The sequence below is a fragment of the Giraffa tippelskirchi genome, chromosome 5 (assembly GCF_054371585.1).
Source record: "Giraffa tippelskirchi isolate mGirTip1 chromosome 5, T2T-mGirTip1v1.2.pri, whole genome shotgun sequence".
In the NCBI taxonomy this organism is placed as follows: Eukaryota; Metazoa; Chordata; class Mammalia; order Artiodactyla; family Giraffidae; genus Giraffa; species Giraffa tippelskirchi.
The window spans coordinates 173,247,537-173,273,516 of record NC_137279.1 but is presented as its reverse complement, the minus strand read 5'-3'; the positions used below and the strand labels follow the sequence as shown (position 1 = coordinate 173,273,516).

General features: G+C 52.4%; 1 protein-coding gene across 2 annotated transcripts; it reads right to left on the bottom strand.

Moving 5' to 3' along the window:
* Positions 1-692: 692 nt before the first annotated feature.
* On the bottom strand, positions 693-6,314 carry PDZK1IP1 (PDZK1 interacting protein 1). Of its 2 annotated transcripts, XM_081492852.1 has the most exons (6): positions 6,260-6,314; positions 5,893-6,056; positions 5,268-5,274; positions 3,379-3,480; positions 1,721-1,816; positions 693-1,073 (listed from the first exon to the last, which is right to left on the bottom strand). In XM_081492852.1, exons 2-6 carry the CDS (start codon positions 5,957-5,959, stop codon positions 1,001-1,003), a joined length of 345 nt encoding a protein of 114 aa, XP_081348978.1. In that variant the 5' UTR covers positions 5,960-6,056; positions 6,260-6,314; the 3' UTR covers positions 693-1,000. The 2 variants fall into 2 exon arrangements, with proteins under 2 accessions (XP_081348978.1, XP_081348977.1); XM_081492851.1 differs by lacking the exon at positions 5,268-5,274 and having other exon boundaries at positions 3,379-3,487.
* Positions 6,315-25,980: the final 19,666 nt, after the last annotated feature.

Genomic DNA, 25,980 nt, shown 5'->3' with positions numbered 1-25,980 from the left:
GACAAGTCAGGAGGGCACTTGCTCAGACTCCAATCTGAGCTTCCCAAGTCCTAGCCCAAGACTTTCCCTAGTACTTCCAATGCCCCAAGCCCAGCCCAGAGGGGCTATGGGGATGAGGACAGATCTGGATGAATGAGCAGTGAGTGAACCCACTGCAATGTCTGGCAACATGGAGGCAGGGTGGGGGGGCCAGGGTTGGTGCTACATGAAGAGCCCAGAATCACCCAGATTTGCAGTTGTGAAGGGCAGGTCAAGAGAGGAAGACTCGGGACTTCCTTGGTGGTGCAGTGATTAAGAATCCTCCTTGCAGTGCAGGGGACCAGGTTCAATCCCTGTTCAGGGAACTAAGATTCCACACTGCAGAGCAACTAAGCCCATGCACCACAACTAGAGAGTCTGTGCACTGCAAGGAGAGATCCTGCTTGATGCAACAAAGATCCAGTGTGCTGCAACTCAGTGCAGTCAAATAAATACATGTTTTCTTTAAAAGAGGGGGGTGGGGTGTGCCTTTTAAGAGGGTCTCTGCCTGGAGCAAGAAGTGTGCTCCCTGGCCCCGGGGGTTCTCCCAGAGAGGCCTTCCTGGAAATTCTCCAGAATCACCATGACAGTGGCTTTGGAAGATGATTCAGAAAGCAAGATTGGGCCTCTCTGGAAGCCTGAGGAGCTATTTCTGAGCTATTTAGAGCCTCAGACCCAGAAGTACAAAATGTCTTTATTTCACAGAAATAAGGGCTGTTGCCATGGTCGGGGGGAGGGAGATGTGAGGCAGGATGGGAGGTGCTGAGCTGATTGTCCTTTTCAGAAGAGTCTTCTGAAATGAATTGGGCAGAAGACTCCCTAGAACCTCAAGGCCACAGCTGAGCCCCAACCTGGACACAGTCTGAGCGTGGACCTTGGCAGGAGGGTGGGGCAGATATGGGGGTTGGAGAAGGCAGGCCCCTTCCTGCAGATCCCTGTACAGAGAGGGAGGGGGCTGGGCATGGACCCAGGCAAGCAGGGGTCACATTGGGGTACTGCGGACCTTGCCCTCCTCCTCTGGGATGTTCTCATAGGCATTCTCGTGCTCACTGGACCTGAAAGAGGATGATAGGGGTCATTGCTCCTTCTATCCCATCCCCTTCTCCCTGACCCATCCCGCACTTGTGAGGGCTGTGTCTTCCAGAATAAATGTTTGAGTCCCAGAGGCATTTCCCTTGACCATATCTGATCTCCTGCACCTGAGACTGGAAGCCTCTCACCATCACCACCCTGAATCCCATCTCTCTCTGCCATCTAGCCTCTCCCCCCGGGAACTCCACTAAGAAACCCCCATTGAGCCCACCTCCTCACTGAGCTTCCTCCCCTACAGATTCTTCTCCCCACACTAAGTCCTTCTACTCATCCCTTCAGAGTCCCTTTCTTCCACTGAGCCTCTTTTCCCCACTACATCCCTCCCTATGAATCCAATCTACCCCCTGAGCCCCTTCCCCCACCGAGTCCCCATCCCTTCACTGAGCCCTCTCTGCAAACTGAGGCTGCATGGAGCCTTGCAGTCCTCCCAAAGGCCCTATCACTCACCATCCTCCCAACCTCTCCTCATCACTGAACCCTCTCTCTTCACTGAGCCCTCCCCTACATGAGCCATCATCCTCCCCACCCTCTCCTCATCAAAAGCTCCTGGTCCTGAGGTCCCCAGGAGCCCCTGGAGCACAGGATGATCTGCCCTATACCAGTGCCTCACCTGAAGCTTGCTGCCATTGAGGAGTACTTGCCATCTGTTCCCACCAGGATCCCGTCTGCTTTGTTTCCAATTGTCATGACCATGTTTATAGGCTCCCTAGGGACAGAGCTCATCAATAGGGCTCTCTGGGTCCCCTCTCCCTCTGTTACCCCTCCTTCCTCTAGTCCAGTCAGGCCCTGTTCTATAGGCTCTAGGGGAAGCCCCCTTCTCCAGCAGAGCCCAGCAGCCTGGTTCTGGCCACAATCTAAGGGGCCTCACACCCTTCTCCTTGATCCACAGTGGGGCCCTCAGGTTCCAGCCTGAGGTCTACTAAAGACGTACCCCAGTCCTTGTACCAGCCACCTCCCAGTCTCCCTCTGCTGTTTTCCTCTGGCCTCAGCACAGCTCCAGAGCAGACCCGGCAGCACTCAGTGTGTGCCCCAGATTTCCCACAAGGTTTTCCTAGGCAGTAGGAACGGCCGCTGAAGGCAGAGCTGGGGCCAATGGAGAAAAGAATCATTTCCAACAACAATCTCCTTGCCTCTTACTCAAGGGTGGCCTTCGCCCCCAACGTCCCCAGACACCACTCTCATGAGGGTCACCATGACCCTAACCACTGCTTATCTTTCCTCGGACACCTCACGGGTACGTCAAACATAATATATCCAAGATGCCCCAGACCTGCCTCTTCTCTCATGGTCTATGTCTCGGTGGGTGGTCCCATCAGAAGCCTGGATGTTATCCCTGTCCTTCCTCACTCCTGTCTCTGTGTCCCCACCCCTTCCTTGACAGCTCTTAGACCTGTCCCCTCTCTTCATCCCGAAGTCGGGGGCTTTAGTGCACAAGCATCTGCCTGGCCTGGGCTCTGCCGACCTCGCCAGCCTATCTCAGGCCTCTCCATCCCTCTCTCCATCCGGGAGCTGCTCATGTTCATTCAGTGTGTCCTGCAGGGCTGCTGCTGGCACCCAGAACCGGGCCACCGGTATGAGAACTGGGGACAGACGCAGACTTGCCCCAGAGTTGACAGGTGCAGAATGAACTAGATCTCAGCCCAGCCCCCTCTACCTTTGTGCTCTGCCCCGAACTTAGGACCCCTCAACTGCAGTGCTCTCCCACCCTGCACTGTGCTGGGACTGGCTCCTGCCTGGGCTTCAGGATAAACATACAGTAGGAAACCTTGTCTGATCGCCCTCCTTTCCCCCCCAGGTCAGGCCCACACAGCACTCTGCAGGCTCCTTTAGCATCAGCCTCAAGCTGCGATGGCTCCCACCATGTTTGCCTTCCCTTCCCATCTGGGAGTCTGTGAGCACAAGAGTAGTGTCTGTCCCATTGCCCCTCTGTACCTCCCAAATGTGACATGCCAGCAGACCCTGGAGAAGGGCACAACATTCCTGTCCAGGGGTTTTCACAGCCCCCATCACAGATGGGCCGCTGTCCCAACTCTACAGATAGAAACACTGAGAATCTGAGAAGAGACGACCTGCCCCCAGTGAGCACACTCAACTCTAGGCGCCAGCAAACCTCAGCTCTGCTCCCTGAGACCTCAGGCTTCCATGTCCCTCCCACACAGTGAGAGGATTTCATCAACCCTTCTCCCTGCTACGAGAGCAGTGGCTGGAGTCCTGGTCCCACCCTGCCTGCTCTGGCCCAGCCCCCAGGGCCACCCGGGCAGCACTCACGACTCTTCCTGGCACCAGAAGTGGTTGACAGCAAAGGCAATTGCAACGAGGACCAGAAACACAGCCACAGCGATAAGTCCTTGCATCCAGGGCTGCAGGGTCCTCCGGTCTGGAAAGGGAGGAGTGTGCTATGTTTTGGCGGGGGGCGAGGGAGTTGTCCTGCAGCAAGCTGGGTGCAGTGGGGCTGCCAGTGCAGGGGGCCCTCCTGCCTCTGGGCAGGGGCCTGTGCTGGAGGCTCCCAGCCTGCTGCCTGGACCAAAGGAGACCATCTGGGGAACAAGGACCCGTCTGACCACTGGGCTTATAAAGGGGACGGTGGTTTGGAGGAAGACAGGATTTGGAAGAAAGGAAGGAGCCAAGGAGGGAGGAAGCCTCGGAGAGCAGCGTCTGAGGTCCAGCCAGCCCAGCCCTGAGGTCCCCTCCCCCAGCCCTCTCCTGCTGCAGTGGGTCACAAGTAGGGGCCCCCAGGGAGAGGCTCGGCCCAGGGACCAAAGGGCAGCCCCTTGAATAGCTAGCCTGGCCCTGCCAGGGAGGGTGGCTCCCCTCCTCCCCTGCTCCCAGGCTGGGGCGGCCCAGAGCTAATAGGACTGGGCTGGCATCTGGAAGATCCTGTTTTGTAGCTGAGGTTCTCTGGGGTTGGGTAGGCGTGGGAGCACGGACAGGTAGGGCTGTGCAGCTGGAGGTGCCAGGGGCGCCCAGAGGAAGGGTGGGACAGAGCACCTCTGGAAAGGCAGGACAGAGGTCCGAGCTCTCTCTGGGTCTTGGCAGGAGGGGAGCTTCCAACCTGAGCCCCTTTCGGCTCTCTGGCTGGGTGCCCAAGGGACTAGGCTAGACACCAGTCTGAGGCCCCATCCAGGCACCTTCTCTGCCTTTTGACCCTTGACCCTTGACACCACCTCTAACCCTCAAGATTTCCCAGAAGTCTTCGCCCTCAGCCACTGGCAGCCCCAAAGGGCTCTCCTCTCCCCAGACATCACCGTGCTCTGTGAGCCCAAGAGAGCCTGGCCACACCGAGGATAGACACGCAGTAGCAGTTAGATGTCTCAGGAAGGGACAGAGGCCAACAGGAGACTTTTGAAATGCCCTGCTTCCAGGCCAGAATACCTGCATCCCTAGTGCCATCCTGTACTTAAAGGGCCCAGGCTGAGCATCAGAAACTTCATTCTGCCTCATTCCCTCTCAAAGGTCCTTCCTTGAGTCTACCCGAAAGCTCTCCTGCTGCAGGGAGGCACTGCCTCCTCTCCGAGCAGTCTCTGATCCTGGCAGGTGTTGGGAAGGAGGGAGGGCCCTGGGATCTCTGTCCTGTGGTCAGACCTTGCTCATCTCCTTGGGTGATGGAAGATACACAGTGTGGTTACTGTATGTTCCATACTTGCCAAAACACTGTGATTTGGACTCATTGTTTCCCCAAAAAACAACGGTTCAGGCCCTTTGTTTCCTCAGGTCAGTGGCTACTCAAGGATTGGGAGTCGGGGCTCAGGCCCTGGGAGGCCCGTCTCTGCAGCCAATTCCCTCCAGACACACCAGAGACACTGCTCCTCCTTCCAGGTGGCCCTGGGATGGACATACAGCACAAGGGGCAGGGCCTGGGGCAGGAGAGAGGAGATATAGCCCTGTCCCTTCTTGCTCTGCTGTGTGACCTACACAAGTTACTCAGCCTCTCTGATCTTCAGTTCCCAAAGAGGGCTTCCAAGACCTGAGAGACAGAGTTGAAGCAGACATGCATGAGAGCTCAGGGCATCTGCAAAGGAGGGGTACTCTGGAAGTCAACTCCTTCTGGGCCCAAATCCCACCTGCAGAGTCCCCAGACTCTGGCTGCAAACACAGCCTCACAGCACAGGGCAGACACCAGTAGGTGGGTGTGGAGCTTTTCCCATACAAAGCCCTACCCCACCCCTGCAGGGCAGGTGCCCTGAGAGGTGGGTGGGCAGGTTTATTGTCTTCATTTTATGGATGAGAAAACTGAGTCTCAGAGAAGGGCCGTGATTTGCTCATCTCCTTGGGTGACAGAAGATACACAGCACACAGCAACACAGAGGCAAAGCTAGACAGAGAGCCCAGGGACATGGTGGGAACCACACTGGGACTTTGGGTAGGAAACAATGGAGGTTTAGGTCAAAACCATGACAGCACCGCCCCAGAAACAAGCCTGCCATTGAGGGGTGGCTCAGCCCCAACTCCCACCCTCCTTGAAGTCCCCAACTCTCAGAATCCAGCCATCTCTAGGGCAATCCCTGCTCCTGGAGCGTGGGTCTCAACTCCCCTCCCCAACCCTAGATCCAGCGTTTCCCTGCTGCCCTCATTTCTCACTTGTGGGAAACATGTCCCAGCCAGAAGCCTGTGTCTGCTTTTGGAGGTTTCTCTAGCTAGCCCAGTGCCTCTTCCCCCTCCAACCTGCAGGTGCCAAGGGTGATGAGAAGGACCAGAAGACCACCCCTTCCACCCCTGAGCTCCCAGCACCCAGCCCGGCCCTCTCCTCCCCACAGCCCTTAGGCTGGCCCAGGCTCGTGCTACCTTGTTGGCAGCTGGCGGGTGGCACTGCCGTGAGCAGGCTCAGGACGACCAGGCTGAGGGCTGACATGGCTGCAGGCACCTGCTCGGGCGGCTGGAACCTGGGCCCCTGGAGCTGCTGTGGGTCCTGTGGGCGTCCGCTGAGTTCAGCCCGGCCTGGTCTGACCCTGGAGGAGAGAAGCTAGTGAGGAAGGAGGCGAGAGAGGGAGCAGAAGGGAAGGTGGAGGAAACCTGCCCTCCCTCCCATGGTAATGAGCTGCCAAGCCTGGCCTTCCCTGGCCTGAGCCCAGCCCGCTCAGGCTGGCATTTGAGGTCATCTTCCAGAGACCGTGGGGCCGAGCCCTGGGAGGTGAAGGGAGTCGGGCCTCACCTCCAAGCCCCAAGCCTCTGGAATCTTGTGTCAGCTCCCCCTTCCCGGCAGTGGGGCTGGGTTCTGGGGAAAGGTGTGACACATTCTTGCTCCTGACTTTGAATGAGCCCAGTGGGCGGGGCCTCTGGGCAGGGCTGACAGTGGGATTAAGAAATTTGCTGGTTGGTTCCAGACAAGGGGAAAACCCCAGAGGCTAGGAAAGGTCAAAGCTGCCCTCTCCCTGAGAGCCTGGCCTATTTCCTGTTCTTCTCCTCACCTGTACCCACTCAGCCAAGCCAGACGCCAGGGCCCCAGGGCCCTGGCTTCTGTCCCTGCACTCCCTGCCCAGTTCACTAGCTCTCCAAATCTGCCCTTTCCCATGGGGATCACGACAGAGAGCCTGAGGTCCTAGTCCCCAGCCGTTCCCACCCAGTCAAGCTGACCTGACTCAGTTCAGCTCCACCTCTTTGCCCCAGAGTTGGTCCCTGGAAGCTGGGACAGGATCTGAGCTTGGTCGGAGGCCTCTGCACACACCTTCTGATCCCTCTCCAGCCATCCCAATGAGAGAAGTAGGTATCCTGCTCTGGAGGACAAATGAAGGACACTCTCAGGTTGGAAGGTCCAGTCTGGGGCCCTGAACCCCTGGGTCCTCAAATCTCAAGATCCCATGGAGGTCATCAGGCCCTCCAGCTCAGGATATGAGAATGACCCAAGTACCTGTTGAGGCCTGGGGGCCAAGGGTCTTACTGGGTCTCCTTCCTCCATGCCCCCCTACATTCCTCCAAGAGTACAGGGAGCCATGGATGCTGGAGTCTAGCTCCACAGAGGCCAAGAAAGAAGGAACCAGTAGACTGGGGCAAAGTCTCAGAGATGCAGGGTCTCCAGAAGCTAGGGCGTGAATTAGAAGCCCCTGCACAGTCTCCCTGCCCAGATACCACCAGACTGGTACTCACAGGACCTCCTGGTCAGCCCTTGCTATTGCCAGTGGCACACCCAGACATCTCACCTCATCCCTGCTTTCTGTGTGTGTGTGTGGTTGTGTGTGCCCACTGCCATGGGGGATACACATATTCATGCAAAGATGGGGTCTCAAGGTGATCTCGGGGAACTTGGCTCGGAGGTGAGTGATGCAATCTGTACGTGTCTGTCTTACTCCAACTTGGTGTCTTCAGCATGTTCTGGCACCATGTGTGGCTAGAGTAGGCACCTGGTGTGTTAATGAACAGCCAGGGCATCACTGATTAGAATGTAAGGAACGGAGTTGAATTTAACAAACAACCACTGATAACCTTCTTCTAAGCAGGGGAGTTACAGGATCAGATGTGCATTCGAGAAAATACTTCTGGACACAGAGTGGAGAATGAAAAGGGCGCCCACAGACCGGAGAAAGGAAAGTCATGGGGAAACTTATAATAGCCACACAGGGGCTGCAGGGTGAGGCAGAGGGAATGGGACTGAGCCCTATTTAAGAGAGCTGAATGGACAGGACACGGGCACCAGAACACTGACTAGCTGGGAGTGGGGAGTGAGGGGCAGCAAGGAGCTGAGGGTCACTTCCGTTTGTGGCTTGGTGGCCCCTCACAAGGGGCCGGGGCAAATTTCAGGGGGGGAGGGGTGATGAGTACAGGTTTAGATGTATTGTACTTGTGGACCCTCCATAGGGAAACATCCAGAAGGCAGGGGGATCCCCAGGTCTCTAGGGTAAAGAAGCGCAATCTGGGAGCCGCCTGTGGCACAGCATTGGTAGCTGAGGCATTGGGGTGCATGGTCTCCCTGGGATGTGTGTGGGTGCGTGTGTGTCTGTGTGTGAAGGAGAGAGCCAGGGCAAAGGAGCGGGGCAGACAGTGAGAGACCAGGACACAGCCAAACACAAAGGGTCTTTCAAAGGAAGAGGAGCAAGGATGGAGCAGGAGGAGAAACTCCAGGAGAATGGGGTGTCCCAGAAACCAAGGAAGGCAAGACCCAAGAAGAGATAGGGAAGTCACTGCTGGGACCCTCTCTCCAGCCAGTGCACCCCAGGGGCAGCTCAGCCTCTTCCATCATCCCCAAGCCTCAGGTCCCACCTCTCACATCCAAGCATCCCCCCTTCCCTACAGAGTCCCGGGAAGGACAAGGACTCCCTGGGCCATGCTTTGGGGGCCGTGGGGGAGGGGGGTGAGCAGGAAGGACAGCAGGTGACCAACAGAAGGAAAACACACCTCCCAGGTCAAAGTCCCAAGCTTTAGAGCAAAACAAGTTGTTCCGGAAAAGGGGGGGCAGGGTGTGGGTGGACACTTGGCTTTGAGGCTGGTCACTGCTCTGTAGATGTCCTCATCCAACTGAGGGAGGGTCATCTCTCCAGCTGTATGGACACAGCCCTGGGTCCCCATGGTAACAAGTTGGATCCCCTGCTGGTCTGGCTTGGGTCCAAGATCTGGACTCAGGTCTCAGCAGCCCCACAGGGCTGGACCCTGTATCGTCATCTCTGAGCCACTATTCCATCAACACTCAGTTCCTCCCTCCTGTTCCCAGCAGAGCTCTGTCACTCTGTTGTCATCAGGCCCCCTTAGGTCCTCCGCCCAGTTAGATTTTTTGCAATTACCCTTCAGAAAAGCCAAAGTGGTCCTCAGTGCTTCTTGTTGTTATTCAGTCACTACTTTGTGTCTGACTCTCTGCGACCCCATGGACTGCAGCCTGCCAGACTTCCCTGTCCTTCACTATCTCTTGGAGTTTGCTCAGACTCATGTCCATTGAGTCAATGATGCCATCCAACCATCTCGTCCTCTGTTGCCCTCTTCTCCTGCCCTCAATATTTTCTAGCATCAGGGTCTTTTCTAATGAGGCAGCTCTTTGCATCAGGTGGCGAAATTATTGGAGCTTCAACTTCAGCGTCAGTCTTTCCAATGAATATTCAGGGTTGATTTCCTTTAGGATTGACTGATTTGATCTCCATTCTGTCCAAGGGACTCTCAAGAATCTTTTCCAGCACCACAGTTCAAAAGCATCAGTTCTTTTGTGCTCAGCATGTCTCTCACATGCTCTCACATCTGTACATGACTACTGGAAGAACCATAGCTTTGACTATACGGATCTTTGTCGGCAAAGTAATGTCTCTGCTATGTAATATGCTGTTTAGGTTTGTCATAGCTTTTCTTACAAGGAGCAAGCATCTTTTAATTTCATGGGTGCAGTCACTGTCCACAACTTTGGAGCCCAAGAAAATAAAATCTGCCACTGTTTCCACTTTTTTCCCATCTATTTGCCATGAAGTGATCAGACCGGATACCATGATCTTAGTTTTTTGAATGTTGAGTCTTAAGCCAGCTTTTTCACTCTCCTCTTTCACCTTCATCTAGAGGCTATTTAGTTCCTCTTCACTTTCTGCCATTAGAGTGGTATCATCTGCATATCTGAGGTTATTGATATTTCTTCTGGCAAACTTGATTCCAGCTTGTGATTCAACCAGCCCAGCATTTCACATGATATACTCTCAGTTCATTTCAGTTCAGTTCAGTTCAGTCGCTCAGTCATGTCCAACTCTTTGCGACCCCATGGACTGCAGCACACCAGGCCTCCCTGTCCCCTGTCTGTCCATCACCAACTCCCAGAGTTTACCCAGACTCATGTCCACTGAGTCGGTGATGCCATCCAACCATCTCATCCTGTCATCCCCTTCTCCTCCGACCTTCAATCTTTCCCAGCATCAGGGTCTTTTCCAATGAGTCAGCTCTTTGCATCAGGTGGCCAAAGTATTGGAGCTTCAGCTTCAACATCAGTCCTTCCAATGAACACTCAGGATTGATCTCCTCTAGGATGGACTGGTTGGATCTCCTTGCAAGGGACTCTCAAGAGTCTTCTCCAACACCACAATTCAAAAGCATCAATTCTTCTGCACTCAGCTTTCTTTATAGTCCAACTCTCACATCCATATATGACTACTGGAAACCACAGCTTTGACTAGATGGACTTTTGTTGGCAAAGTAATGTCTCTGCTTTTAAATATGCTGTCTAGGTTGGTCATAACTTTCCTTCCAAGGAGCAAGCGTCTTTTAATATCATGGCGGCAGTCACCATCTGCAGTGATTTTGGAGCCCAAAAGAATAAAGTCTGCCACTGTTTCCCCATCTGTTTGCCATGAAGTGATGGGACTGGATGCCATGATCTTAGTTTTCTGAATGCTGAGTCTTAAGCCAACTTTTTCACTCTCCTCTTTCACTTTCATCAAAAGGTTCTTTAGTTCTTCTTCACTTTCTGCCATAAGGGTAGTGTCATCTGCATATCTGAGGTTATTGATATTTCTCCCGGCAATCTTGATTCCAGCTTGTGCTTCCTCCAGCCCAGCGTTTCTCATGATGTCCTCTACATATAAGTTAAATAAGCGGGGTGACAATATGCAGCCTTGACGTATTTGGAATCAGACCATTGTTCCATGTCCAGTTCTAACTGTTGCTTCTTGACCTGCATACAGGTTTCTCAGGAGGCAGGTAAGGTGGTCTGGTATTCCCATCTCTTGAAGAATTTTCCACACAGTGATGGAAAAGAATTTTCCACACCTGATCCACATAGTCAAAGTCTTTAGCATAGTCAATGAAGCAGAAGTAGATGTTTTTCTGGAACTCTCTTGCTTTTCCAATGATCTAACAGATGCTGGCAATTTGATCTCTGGTTCCGCTGCCTTTTCTAAATCCAGCTTGTACACCTGGAAGTTCTCAGTTCATATACTATTGAAGCCCAGCTTGAAGGATTTTAAGCATACCTAGCTAGCATTATCTTGCACAAATATATGGTAGTTTGAACACTCTTTGGCATTGCCTTTCTTTGGGATTGGAATGAAAACTGACCTTTTCCAGTCCTATGGCCACTGCTGAGTTTTCCAGATTTTCTGGCACTTAAACAGCATCATGTTTTAGGATTTTAAATAGCTCAGCTGGAATTCTTCACCTCCACTAGCTTTGTTTGTAGTAATGCTTCCTAAGTCCCACTTGAATTCACACTCCAGGATGTCTGGTTCTAGGTGAGTGACCACACCATCGTGGTTATCCAGGTCATTATGATCTTTTCTGTATAATTCCCCTGTGTATTCTTGCCACCTCTTCTTAATCTCTTCTGCTTCTCTTAGATCCTTGCCATTTCTGTCCTTTATTGTACCCATCTTTGCATGAAATGTTCCCTTGTATCTCCAGTTTTCTTGAAGAGATCTCTAGTCTTTCCCATTCTATTGTTTTCCTCTCATTTCTTTGTATTGTTCATTCAAGAAGGCTTTCATATGTCTTCTTGCTATTCTCTGGAACTCTGCATTTAGTTGGGTATATCTCTCCCTTTCTCCTTTGCTTTTCACTTCTCTTCTCTGTTTGTAAGGCCTCCTCAGACAACCATTTTGCCCTCTTGCATTTCTTTTTCGTTGGGATGGTTTTGGTCACCGCCTCCCATACAATGTTGTGAGTCTCCACCCATAGTTCTTCAGGTGCTCGTCTATCGGATCTAATCCCTTGAAGCTTCTAGTAGTAACAGTGGTAGTGTTAGTCGCTCAGTCACGTTCCACTCTTTGCGGACCCGTGAACTAGATAGGGCACGCCAGGCCCTCCTGTTCAAGGGATTCTCCAGGCAAGAATACTGGAGCTTCTTGGAGTCTTATCGCCCCACCCTATTTAGCCTGCCATTCCCCTTGAGGCCAGCAGGTGGCAGAGTCTAGCTCTGATCCTAAACTAGCTGGGGAGGGCAGAGAGGGGCCTGTTTGCAGCTGAAGGTTCTGCAATTTCCTCTCTCCAGCCCCCAACTTACGACCACTTCCAGGGGTAGTTTGGAAGAAGGGAGGGTGGAAGCTGACAAGTAAACAGTCAGTGACGCTGTGAAGAGCACACACGGCTCTCTCAAGGCTGTGCACTAGGGAAGCACTGACAGCCTCCTCGTTAAAGATCATATCCTGGAGGAGGGGCATGCCAGAAAGCTAGCTGACTTGTGGGACCTAGCGGAGAGACAGCTTGGGGAAAGCTTTCAGGCAGAGGGAGCTCAGCCTGAGGAAAAGCAAGGAGACACATTCAAGTAGGGTGCTTTAGAGCAAAGAAGTAAAAGGTTTTTTAACTCACTCTTGTATTTCATGTTGCTAAAGTCTTTGCTGCAAACCTGAGAGCTCCTGGGGACCTTATTTTATTCATTCAAACAGATCCCACTTAAACCCCTTCAGGGCTTTCAGTGACTCCTCAAATAAGATCCAAACTTCTTAGCTGGGCTTGAAGACCCCACCACGGCCCTTATCCTTCCCTCCAGCTTCATCTGGCCCCAGGGCCTTTGTCTCTTCCCAAACACCAACGAAGCTCTCTCCCACATCAGGGCCTCCTCCGCACTAGCTCCTCGATCTGTTTGCCTGGCAGACTCTAACCAATCTTTCAAGTCTTGCATTAGGGGTCACTTTCTCCAAAGGGCTTTCTTTGATCTCCCTTCTCCCCTATCTGAAGTCAGTCCATCTGTGAATCTCCTACTTGTCTCTTCACAGCCACTGTCACAGATTGCAATGACATGTTGATATGTGTGCTTACTCACTTAATGTTTGTCTCCCTGGAGAGAAGGCACCCCAGCACACTATTACTGAGCCCACACACAACAAACGTTGAGTCTCAGCAAATCCATTGCCTCCCTCTCTCCTGGCAGAGAGCAGCTCAGAGAATGATTGTTGAATGAATAAGGTATTTAAGCTCTCAGTTCAGTTCAGTTGCTCAGTCGTGTCCGACTCCTTGAGACCCCATTTACTGCAGCACACCAGGCTTCCCTGTCCATCACCAACTCCCAGAGCTTACTCAGACTCATCTCCATCAAGTCGGTGATGCCATCCAACCATCTCATCCTCTATCATCCTCTTCTCCTCCTGCCTTCTATCTTCCCCAGCATCAGGGGCTTTTTTAATGAGTCAGTTCTTTGCATCATGTGGCCAAAGTATTAGAGCTTCAGCATCAGCTCTAGTTGCACCCTTACGTTCCTCTGTCTGTTAGCTCTGGCCACAGAGCATGGATCTGCTTCATCTGTGGGTGAGAGGAGACAGGGTTCTGGCTGTTTGGAGAAGCTGGAGCCAGCTAGCCTGGGATGAGTGTGAGTTCCCATCCTTAGAGGTGCACAAGGCAAGGCCAGGAACCAGGTCACCCAGTAGGGGCAGTTGCAGACGGGGTTCTGACCCTGCCCACTCGGGAAACCTGTGATTCTGTGACTCCATTAACAGATGATGATAGATTTTTGTATTTTAGTCAGGTTCTGAGGAAGTGGGCTGATTAGGACAGTGGTGAGTCTCTCTCCTCTCAGACTCAGCATCTGGTTCACCAGGCTCCCTTCACTAAGCACTCCCTCAACAAGGGCTCATGGGGAAAGCATTGCATTTGTATTTTCACAAACCTCTAACTGAAATTCACCATTTTCTTCCATCAGGAGTGAAGGCATCAAACCACAGTCCCTCTGTGATGTTTTCATATTACCACACAATTATTGCAAATATCTGGATGTATTGTTTCTGCTCATCACTATGGAAATACATAATAGTCATTGGAACTAGACTTCCACTAGATCTTGTCATAAAATACACATAGTACCTGTTGTTGTGCAGTCTCTAAGTCGTGTCCAACTCTTTGCGACCCCATGAACTGCAACATGCCAGGCTTCCCTGTCCTTCACTATCTCCCTGAGTTTGCTCAAACTCTCATCCATTGAGTCAGTGATGCCATCCAACCATCTCACCCTCTGTTGCCCCTTCTCCTTTTTCCCTCAATCTTTCCCAGCATCGGGGTCTTTTCCAATGAGTCAGCTCTTCACATCAGGTGGCCAAAGTATTGGAGCTTCAGCTTCAGCATTAGTCTTTCCAATGAATATTCGGGGTTGATTACTTGTATTTTTAATATCTTAATAATTGCATTTCAATGTAATAGGTTTCCTTTTCAATGCCACACATTTTATTTTATGCATTTAAAAACATTATTCTGAGAAGGGGTCCATAGACTGCCCAAGGTTTCCACAGTGCAAAGAGTTAAGAAGTCCTAACTTACAGGGAGCCTGGGGCAGGTCTGCTCAAAGCAAAGCCATATGATCTCAAGGTCAGACCTGCAGAAAGATGATCACTGTCTGGACAGAGGCTTTCTGAGGCTCAGAGCTGGGGGCTGTGTTCAGATTGCCCATAGAGGGCCCCAGTGCCCGGGAGCTGGAAAGAGCAGAAGGCACCCCTGGGAGCCAGCCAAGGAATGTACTGGCTGTGACTTCTGGGTCCTAGGTGACCCCACTGGGCTGGTGAGATTTATGGCCGGGATCCCCCAGTGGGGGAAGATCAATCACCTTCTGCTGCCCACTCACTCTGCCAAGAAACTAAAGGGCTGGCCCTGTGACAAGAGCCCAGCTTGCCAGCAGAGGTCTCAAGGCCCAATCTTTGCCCAGTGGTTCCCACACAGCCCTGCTCCCCTGCCCTGGGTCGGCACTGGAATCACAGGGTGGGGGCTGGCTTCTGGAATCACAGTCTCTCTTGGCCTAAAGGCTCATTCTGAGTAGTGTGATCTTGCTCCTCATTTTTCAGCTGGGGAAACTGTGACCCAAAAAGAGACAGTCACTAACAGGAGGTCACACTGTAAGTTAGTAGGTGAGATGGGACTAAACCCCAGGCATGCCTGTGTCTAGCCCAGAGCTCAGTCCCTCTGTGAAGCACCTGCTTGTTGGTCAGTTTCCCAAAGAGCAGTCTGATTTGCTTTCATTCATTCACTCAGCACTCATTTAGTGTCTCCCATGGGACTGGAGACACAGTAGTGAACAAGACAGAGTTTACATTATACTATCACCTAATTCCCGTCGTACCAGATGTTTTAAAGGAGGTAGAAGAGTATATAAATGGGGACACCCTCTAGATTATGAAATCAAGAAAAGGTACAATGGTATTAAGTCTAATATTCATGTCTTCACTCACTCTACGAATGTTTACTGAAAGCCTCCTATGGCCCAGGCACTCTTTCAGATGCCCAGGATACAGCAGGGAACAAAACAAAGTCCCTGCCCTCACAGAGCTTATATCTTAGAGGGATTAGCCAGGAAGCAAACAAATAAACAGATAAAATAGGTCACATGGCTGTAGGGGAAAGTCAAGACAGGATCGGGAGGATGCAGTCCTGGCAGGGAGGGGTATGCTGTTTTATATAGACTCATCAAGGAAGGCTCCTCTCAGAGGTGATGGTTGAGGAAAGCTGAATGTGAGGAAATAAGGTGTTCAGCTTTCAGAGGGGTGAGGATTGCAGGCAAGGAGAGCAAAGAGCACTTGCAAAGGCCCTGGGAAAGGAACACAGAGGGAGGTGCCATGTGGCCGAGGGACGCGAGTGCTGGGAGAGGGCAGGAGAGGAGTTGAAGAGCTACCTAAGGCCATTCTTCTGGGGCTTGTGAGTCTGGCTTTTAGTCAGACTGAGACAAGAAGCTCTTCAAGGATTCTGAGCACAGGAGATGTGATCTGTTGAGAAGAGGCCGCAGGGAGCAAGAGGAGCAGGAGCAGGGGGTCCGGTTAGGAGTCTACTGAACACTCTAGGCAAGAGATGACAGTGGCTTGGGTCAAGGTAGCAGCTGTGGAACCGGGGCTAGTTGATCTGGGGCAACATGATCTGAATCTAGCTGTCTTTCGCAGGTAAAGTGACATGGCTTGAAATGCGAGGGAAAGAGAAGCGGAAATGGCATCAAGATTTTGAGTCCACTCAGTGCACACAGGGCTGAAATGGGGAAGGTTCAGGAGTGCTATGCTATCCTTGCTCAGAAGGGGCAGGTTTCACAAGTTTGCTTTGGAGCTGTGTATGTGAGTCTGGGGACTTACCCAGTGGCTCAGTGGTAAAGAATCCACCTGCAATGCTGAAGATGCAGGAGACGCAGATTCGATCCTTGGGTTGTGAAGATGCCCTGGAGAAGGGCACAGCAACCCACTCCAGTATTCTTGCTGGAGAATCCCATGGACAGAGGGGCCTGGTGGGCTACAGCCCATAGGGTCGCACAGAGACAGAAACAACTGAAGCGACTTAGCACACGCACACGCGTGCATGCATGTGAGTCTGGAATTAAGAGGCAAGGTCCAGGCTGGAGAAGTACATTTAGGAGATGTGGGCAGCAATGCAGCACTCCTTTTGTCTTCAGAAGATCCGAAGTCCTGGGCTTGGGCAGTGGTAGGAAGGAGCCGGTTCAGGCTGGGCAAGAGCTGATGGGTAGGAGCCCAGGCAGGAGGAGCTGATGGGAGATGGGCCTGGCCAGAGAGCGGAGGGTGGTTGGGAAAGGGGTCTTGAGGTCCTTGCAGGACCTGTTAATTGGTTTGGTCTTTACCTTACAGAGAACACTGAGCCATTATGGGGTTTTCGGCAAGGAAGTGACATAGGCAGTCTTTGTATTTTAGCAAGATCTCTCCAACCACAGCTTGAAGAATGGGTTAGATAAGGTAGGAAGCTGTGAGTAGGCTGGGTATGGGGTTGGTGGTGATGGTGGTTGGAGTGGGGGGAATCCAAGAGAGAGACAGTGTGGCAAAACAGTGCATGGAGAGAAGTGGGAGGATCGAAGAGCAATTTAAGGAGTACAACTGGCAGGCTGCAGTGACTGCATGGATATAGGGCAGAAGGGCCTCAGAACAGAAGAAGCAAGGTGAGATCAGAGAGAAAAATTGTGCTCTGTGCTCTCCAACTTCAGAGCTGGGCCTGATGAGGAGTCACACAGAGGCTGGATTTGGTTCAGTGAGAGAGAGGCTTGTCTCAAAGAGCAGTCTAGTGAGAGCAAAGATGACTCCGAAATGTGGTGATCTCCACACCACTAGAGGTGAGCTTGAAAGGAGGGAGGTAGAGCACAGCAAGGGGCAGGGGAGGGATGATCAGTCTCATTGCTGGTCCCTGAGGACCAGGAAGTGTGAACTGAGAGTCCAGATTATCACCCACTAGTAGCTTTGTGATCTGAGCAAGTCTCTTCATTTCTCTGAGCCTCTGTTTCCCTAAGGCCTCACTGGGTTGGTTGGAGGATAATGCATTTGAATGCTGTCTAGCTTTACATACTTGATAAATGTTAGGAGCAAGTACCCAGATCTGAACAGGGTGTCAAGTGTTTGAGCTGTCCTGCCCGGTCCCAAACCAGTTCTTTTTGAGAACAGAAGCTCCAGCAGGGTGGAGAGGGGTACTGTTCTGTTGGCCACATGTTCACCACTTCTAACTCGACTAGAAAGAGCCACACCCAAACCATTGGGCCTTTTTACACTTGAAACTTTTATCTGAAAGGTCAGACTTTGACCTTCAAAATGAAAATGACTTCCAAAGGCAGGAGCTGCATGCAAAAGTTAAACAAAATGCAATTGCAATTTCACGGTTGAGGAAAGAAAAACATGGGTATTTTTTTTTTTGGAGGTGGGGGTTGTTTTGTTTTTTGAAGGGAGGAAATACATCAAAACCTTCATTGGTGACCTGGGCTGTGATTTTTTTTTCTTCTTCTCTTTCTGTTCTTTCCAGATTTTCTATAACAAAGAATGTTTGTTTGTTTGAGGACCGGTGGGGGGCGGGGGGGGAGCAGTGGGGAGATACCATGTAGTTTAAAAATAAAATAAATATGCACTAAAAAGGCAAAATCAAATTACTTTTTCAAATTTTTACTGATGCCCTTAGATGGCCCAAAAGTTAACCCAGAGTCTCTCTTTGCCAAAGAATCCATCCCTGGCCAGGTAGGGCCACTGGGGCTCTATGGGAGAGCCCAGTCTGTCTATTTTCTGGCTAATTGGAGGCTTTCCCCACCATACTCTTCTAGAGAGGACTCCCAGTAGCCAGGACACACACAGGAAGCACCTGGTCCTGCCCTCCAGCTCAGTCCAGGTGACAGTGAGGCTCATCACTTCAGTGATGCTACCACTTCTGGGAGGAATGCTTACTGTGGGCCAGGCACTGTACCAGGAGCCTCAGAGCCATCACTCTTCTGATCCTCACAACAATATGAGGTAAGTGCTATATCCCCATTGTACTAACAAGAACACTGAGGTTCAGAGCAGTTAAATTCAGAAAGTAAGTGGATCCACATCTGTTTGATCTTAAAGCTCTTAAGTATACAATTCCTCCTCCCATAAACAAAACAAAGTGAAACAGAACAATATTAAAAAGCGATGAGTTCTGTGAGGGAGGTATACAATTAGAACCCCAAAGAAGGAATCATTAAATTCCCCTGGAGAAAGGAAAGATCAGGGAAGACTTCCAAGAAGAGGTGACATTTAAGTTGGGCTTTGAAAGACGAATAGGAATTTACCAGAATGTAGCATACGACCAGAGTGAATGTTCAGTGGATATTTTAATCAACTAATAAAGATTTTAACTGAATTTACAGATGAAATAACATGATGTTTGGGATTTGCTTTGTATTAATCCATTTCAAGGATAAGGAGTGTGGGGAAGGAGGAAGGTATAAATAAGACAAGATCACCGATGTGGACAATTGTTGAAGTTGGTGCCATTTACTATATGATCCTCTCTATATTCATGTATATTTGAAAAGACCCATAATAAAATGACGGTAATGACTCATTTGTTCTCTGATTGATCTGATGAAATAACTCAGTAAATATTTACTGAGCACCTGTGTACCTTCCCCACACACTGGGCCTGATAGAGGCATCAGTGACACACTGTCCCAGAAACGATTGGCTCACAGACAAATAGGGAGGTGAGGCCAGGACTCAAACATAGGCAGACCGCAGATATAGGCAAACATAGGCAGCACCCTGATATGGTTCAAGGGGCTCTGTGAGTTCAGAATAGGAGAGACCCCAGTCCAGGGAGGGGTGAGGAGGTGGACCAGCAGGTGCAGCTGCAGATAAAGCTTAACCCAGAGAACTGTTAGCGGTGGCGGGAGTCTACAGGGAGGGCATCTCGGGGTTTCTACAAAGGCTTAGAGGAGGGAAGGTAAGGATGGATGTGGGAGACTCTAGGCCCTCAACAGGCTCTTAAGAGAGGATGCCGGAGAGAGAATGAGGCCGCATTTTTTCACTTGGATCGTAAACTAGCCAACTTTATAGGACACTCCCTGGAAAGCACTGGGAGGGGCACAGGACCATGTTTGCTCCCCTTTCCCTCCCAGGAAACTGTCCACACCCCCAGAGCACTGGGAGCCATCGAAGTGAGTGACAGCAGGCTAATCACGGCCACTTGGGTCTGACGAGGGCCCCTTGTCTCTCTCTGAGGACCCTCCAGCTAGGACAAGTGCAAGACAAAAGCAGCGCCTCCCTCTCCTCGCCTGCCACTGCCTTCATTAGCATCATACAGAAAGCCTGCCAGCCAGGCTCCCCCTCAGCGGCAGCCCGGCAACTGGACCAGCAGCCCAGCTTTGGCCGAGCCCCAACCGAGCAGATGTGAACCCTGAAGGGGGCTGTGGCTGGCTCCCTCCTCGAAAAATAACCAAGCCAGACAGCCCCCACCCAGTTCCACCCACCCCATAAGCCTCTCCCTGCCTCTTGGAATCTGCCATAGCTGCTGAAAAAAGTCAGTGTCCAAGAAGCACGTGATCTCTGAATGACGATTGATCCTTAGGGTGATAGAATCTGAGGATTGTAGAGACATCAACTACTACCTGTCATTAGACTCACAGACTCAGATCTTAGCTCAGTCCAGGGCATCACAGAGTGTCACCCCATGTTTGGACCGCTGCTCTAGAATCGCAGCCTCAAGACCTAAGAGCCTTGAGCCTGGAAGGCAGGTAGCAGGCATCAGAGCTGTGAGGTCCCAGGAGATCCTGGGAGAGATTGCCTGGGGGCTTGGGGCTGGGAGTGCCGGTGTCCGTCTGGATCCCACCTATTCAGGGGGAGGGGGAGGGGGCGTGAGAGTGATGAGAAAGCCTGATTGCCCATTGAAGGCGGCAGCTCCCGGGGGAGCTGCTGGAGAGGAGGCGGAGTGGCGGAGAGAGGGAACAGGGACTCCAGTGTGGGAACGGCAAGAGGGCAGAAGGCCCAGACCCCTGAGATCCCGCAGAGCCTGGGACCCAGGAGCAGCACAGGCCTCAGGCTGCTGGGGGTGGGCTGGGGAGGGCTGAGGACCCTGGGCTCCTGGGTCTCAGCTGGCTGAGCTGTCACTGGGCATGGGGTGGGAAAGGGTTTTCTACTCTGGTCCCGTAGCTCCACTGGGTCTCAGAAATGCAGGGTCTTGTTGGGAGCAGGTGGGGGGCAGTTATGGGATAAGGGGAGGGGGGCTGTCCTGGGGGAGGGATGTTATCTTCAGATCACCATCTGCAGAACTGAGACTGAGTCAGGAGAGAGTGTGTCTCCCTCATCACGGGGGCTCACAAAATAACATATAACCAAACCTCCCTCCCACGATGTAGGCAGGGCGGGGGCCGAGGGCGACCCCTCCTCTGATGGCCCCCGAGTAATCTTTACTCACTGCCGGGGACTCTCTCCGGGGTGCCTCTCAGTGACTCCTGCAGTATTGGGAGTCTCACCGGCACTGAGCTGAGGGAACTGGCTCCCCAAACAGCCCAGGTCAGAATCCCAGCTGGGCTTTTCTCTCAGCCACTTGACCTTGGCCAAATCGCTTAACCTCTCCGACCTCAGAGTTTCCTCATCTGGGAAACAGGAGTGACTGTCCCCTCACACTGGGTTCTTGCGAGGAGTCAGTGAGACAGCAGAATTGAAAGCACAGCCCTTCAGTATAAACTGCAGACACTGCGCCCAGGTGAGGCGAACCTTAGTGACCAACATCTTCTTCCCAAGCTTTCAAGGTCTGGGGCCGGGGGACCCTTTGGGCCCCTCTCTACCAAAACCAGCTCTTCCCTGAGGGGATGGCATTTTAACAGGTCTGCTTAAAGTTCATTCAAATTAAACAAAATTAAAAACTCAGTTATGCAGTTGTAAGAGCCACGGTTCAAGTGCTCCATAGCTGATCCAGCAGCTTCCATACTGGACAGGGCAGATCGAACATGCCCATCACACGGATTCTGTTGGACAGCCCTGGTGTGAAAGAGTGAGAAAGCTCCAGGATGAGGGTCAGGACAGCTGGGGTCTAGTACAGCTTAGCTCCTAGGTCATGCTGAGCTTAGACAACCCCTTTGCCTCTCGAAGCCTCAGTTTCCCTGTGTGGCAACCTATCCCACCCTCTGTGCAAAGCAGAGCACAGTCAGTGCTTGACGAGCACCTCTTGGTTGACTCTATTGCCCCACTGCCTTGGATTAGGCCATGGGTAGAACCCTGCCCATGTGGAGGCTGAGGGACCCACCTGCCCTTCCGTGCTCTGGCAGAAAACTCCCTGGAGCCCCGAGCTGGTCGGGCCAGCCTCTCTGAGTCTCAGGGTCTCAGACGGTTGTCTCCAGGCCAGCCAAGCTAGAGCCAGGAGACAGGCCATGGCTTCCACAGGCCTGAAGACCCCCAATACTCATCCCTCCCAAACCCAGAGAGAGGCCCAGGCAGCCAGGGCCCTGGCCAGGAGGCAGCCGCAGAGGTTGGTCCAAGGGAGAGGGGAAGGAGGCGTGGAGAGTGGAGAGTCAGAGCCCCGCTATCAGTACTGCCCGTCCTCCCCACTTCCTCTCTTCGAACGGATCACATCCTGTTATTGTGTGGACAGCGAAGGCCAGGAGCTGGGGAGGGAGGCAGGGCTTGGACCAACCAGCGGGGAGAGAAAGGAGGAACCAGAGGAAATGTCCTGGTGGCCATGGGTAGCTCAGCCACCCAGCCCTGCCCCAGGTGGCCCAGACAGGGAGTAGGCCCTCCCTCCTCCCCCCACCCGGATGAAGGAGCAGCTTGCATCTGCCACTGAGAGAAGATGCTGGGGCTCAGGACAGGCTGTGCCAACCTGCAAACGCACCTAGAAGAACAGAAATGACACCTCCTCCAGGAAGCCTTCCCCAGCCTCCTCCTCTGACTCCTTCAATTCAGCAAACATTTACTCTGGGCCTCCTCTGCCAAAGCCAGGTCTCCCACACCTACTGCGCCTCTCTCACACAGCACTTGCCTCCAGGATTATATTCTGGATCTCTTCCCCTCCATCCCACTTCCACTCAGCTGAAGATCCCTGGCTAGCTCCCCAGCATTGCCCAGCATGGAGCAAGTCCGGAAGAATTCCTGCTACTATGAATGATGAAGGCCGTCACTTCCCCCCTGCCCTCTTCTCCTGTTCTCCCTTCCAAATACAGCCCTGTCCCAACCCCATTTTCAGCAATAGTAATGGTTCTTTCTACAGAGCATAAGCACTTTACGTATATTGCTTTGAAATCCCATGACAGCCCTGTAAGATAGGTGTGAATATCTTCATTGAACAGGTAAGAAAACTGAGACTCAGAGAGGTTAAGTGATTTACCCAAAGTCACACAGCAAGTACAAAAAGTGGCAGTCTTGGAACTTAACCCAGATAAGTCCAAAGGCCAGGTTCTGTTTGTGGCCCAGCTGCCTTTCCTGCTCAACCCTACCCATGTCCTGGCCTCTCCCTCCCTGAGCTGGTATCACATCAACTGTCCTCACTGTCCACGAGCCTGTCCTCAAGCCAAGCCTGTTGCTATGGGCAAGCTCTCCAGCGCCTGCATGATTGCTCACGGTCCTGGGTAGATTACTGAACAAGCCAAGCTGCTAACTGCCCACAGCATAGCGCAGGCCCATCTGCTCTAAGAGCACCAACTACCTAGTGGCTGTTTAGTCTTCCTCTCCTGAGGGGCCGTGAGCACTGGATCCAGATCAGACTTGAATTCAAATTCTGTGTCCTCTCCAGGCCTCATTCTCTCCTCTGGACAACAGAGAGGGTGCCTGGTGATCTTGACTGACTCCTCTCCTTACCCTGAGTCATGACAGCTGAACCTCTACTGCTAGACGCTGTGCCCAGCACCATGGCCTGTCCCCAGCGGGCTGGTTACATGGGCCATAAAGCCAGAGGTGGAGAGCTGGCTCCTGGGAGCAATTAGTTGTTTTGCAAGCTTAGAAGAGGGGAGTGGGCAGCAAGGTGGGGGGTGAGTAAGGCTGCTCTGAATGAACCAGATAATCAGCTTCCTCATCTTCATTACCCCAACCATACCCCAACCCAGGTCCAGCCATGGGGTTCCAGCCTGAGAAAGCTCATACCCCACCTTGCTATTCACCAACCAAAGCAGCCCAAGGCCCTCTGCCAGCCCAAGGAGCAGAGTCGTCCGTCTACCTCTGATCAGCCCAGGACTGCAGTTTTAGGCAGAGGGCTTTTTTTTTTTTTTTGCAGGAAATGACCCAGCCTCCCACTCATCCACCCCTCTACCCTTTTATTCCACACTGGCCTCAACACCGAGCTGGGAGATTCCATGCAGGAGAACTTTTTCATTCAATAAATATTGAAAGGGCCCCGGGCCAGGTCTGTCGCAGGGCACTGGAGGCGAACAGACAAATCAGACATGACCTCAACCTCAAAGAGCCCATGTTTTAGTGAGAAAGCGGACAGCAGAGTGGAGGAAGGCCTGTGGGATCACAAAGGAAGCAGCTGACCTCAGAGAGTCAGGACCATCTCCTGATGCTGAGGACAAATTAACCAGATAAAAGGAGGGTGGGAACCGAGGATGGATAGAAACCAGAAGTGCAGAAACTGGACTTTTTTTTTTAATTGCAGCCAGAACAGAAAGGCTAGTGCAATAACGGCAAAGAGAACGAAGGGTAGGGTGGTGAGAAACAAGCCTGGAGAGACCATTCGGGCGAGGTTCCGCGACCGTCCTTCCCCTTCATGGGCTCAGCCCTGTCCTGCCTGCCACTGTTCAACAAGACATGTGGCCCTGGGAAGATTCCTTTCGTCTCTGGCCTCAGTCTTCCCATCTGGAGATGAGGCACCAGGCCAGCTGATCCCCAAGGGCCCAGCCTGCCTGGGCAGTCGCTAGCCTTGTCATCTCTGCCTGGTGGCCACAGAGCTGATGGACTTTTCCTGAGCTCTCTGGATGTGGACTGCCTTGCCCTCTCCTGGGAAAGGTCTGTCCGGAAGTGGGTGCTCCTCCCTTCCGCTTCTGTATCCATGACAGTCACACTGAGGCCTCCGCCCCTCCCCTGCGGCTGTTCTCACCAAGTCCACTTGCCAAGTCCAGTCAACACTCTCAGACCTTTTCTTGCTTGCCCTCTCATTTGCCTTGGGCTTGGCTAACCACTTTCTCTACCCCCCAACACCCTTTGGCCTCAGCCTCTGAAACACCATACTCACTCTCTCCTGGTGGTTCTCCTCCTACTCTGAGCACCCTGCCCTGTCTGTCTGCCTCTCATGTCCCCTTCACCATGCTGTTCCTCAGGTGGTGAGTGGCCGCACCCACCCTCACCAGTCACCCCATCCCATGACAGAGTCTCACCGTCTCTCTGCCCAGAGACCTCCTTGCTCTGGGCCGAGAAGAGGCACACTTGGCGTCTTTCAAAGCCGAGGAGCTTCCCTGCAGGCCAGAGCAGTATCCCCAAGCCCTGCATGCCTTTGCCCTCCTAGCAACAGTTGGAAGTACCCCAGGACAGGGGCGGCCAAGATCAAAGCCCAGCAGGATGAGCAACGCTCACCTCCAAAGAGCCAAACTGTGGGTCCTTTGAGTTCCCCTCTTGGCACATCTTTTTCCCTTAATACTAACCACCTTCTAACTTTCTATACAATCCACATAGCTGTTAGGGTAAACATTGACTGAAACCATCCACCCTGGTTGAGCACCACTGTAACCATTCTTGTGAGTTTTACGACAGGAGGTCCTGGTAAGGAACTCGGACCTAACAAGCCACCACCAACCAGAAGAATTCGGTAGAGGTTAAAAGAGGATGCCAGGGGTCCTACCACCTCCCAGAATCCTTCCTGCTGGCACCCATCTTGGCCAATGTGTGTGCTACCAGGAAGGACACTGAGTCAGACTGATTGGCCAGAGACAACCTGGAAATCAATCCCATCACCATAAAACTCAAGCCATGTGGCAGAGCAGTCCTTCTGTGTTCCCTGATCCTCCTGCTCTCTGCCCGGGTGCCCCACTACAATAAAGTCTCTTGCTTTGTCAGTACATGTGTCTCCTCTGGCAATCCAAGTGTTAGACAAGTACCCCCTTTCCCGCCCTGGAAGGGGTACCCCTTCCTGCAACATATCATTATGGTTGTGTGTGTCTGTGCGGTTACCATCTCCCTGCTGGAATTTAAGCAACAGGGATCTCGATTTTCTTCACTGCTAGTTCCGCAACACCTAGAACAATACCTGGCCTATGATAGGGTCTCAATAAATATTGGTTAAATGAACAAAGGGAAAAAAGGGTAAGTACTTTGTTGGAAATGCCTACCTGACTGCTGAGGTTCCTGACGATTCAGCAGTCTGCACAGAGGCCTCCCCAGAACCCAGAGTCCCTGCCTCTGTAGCAGTCTTATCTTGAGCCTTCACTCACTGCTCCCTCAGCCTCAGCCTCTGTCTCTGAGCTCCCCATAAGACTTGCACCCCCAATCCTCAAGAGCAGGTATACAAGCGGCAGCCTCCTTTGAGTCACTGGGGAACCTGGGACCCTTCTCTGGTGAGACCTAAACTGTCCTGAACCTACGATAAAACCACTGCCCCAGCCATAGAGCTGAACTCAACACACCGAGAGGACTCTCCACCCCAAGGCCTGGTGCCCAAAGCATGGGTACAAAGCACTGAGAAGAGGCCCCCCCTGCATGGGGCCTGGCAGAGGGAAAAGATCAGAAACCCTAAGTGGGGAGCCCCAGGGTAGAAGGTGGGATTGCACCCTGGGAGGACAGCTGAGTCCTGGAACCTTCATTTCAAGCGAGACAGGTTCGTGCCACGGCTTTAATATCCCAACTCTCATCCTGGGGATGCAACACGCAAGCATGGAGTCCAGAC

What these genes read in the sequence shown, in the direction of transcription:
- PDZK1IP1 (XM_081492852.1), bottom strand. Translation starts at nt 5,959, where the DNA reads ATGTCAGCCCTCAGCCTGGTCGTCCTGAGCCTGCTCACGGCAGTGCCA. An exon ending in TTCTGGTGCCAGGAAGAGTC is followed by an intron (nt 1,817 to 3,378) that starts GTGAGTGCTGCC and finishes CTCTGTCCCTAG; the next exon opens with GGAGCCTATAAACATGGTCA. An exon ending in TCAATGGCAGCAAGCTTCAG is followed by an intron (nt 1,074 to 1,720) that starts GTGAGGCACTGG and finishes ATCCTCTTTCAG; the next exon opens with GTCCAGTGAGCACGAGAATG.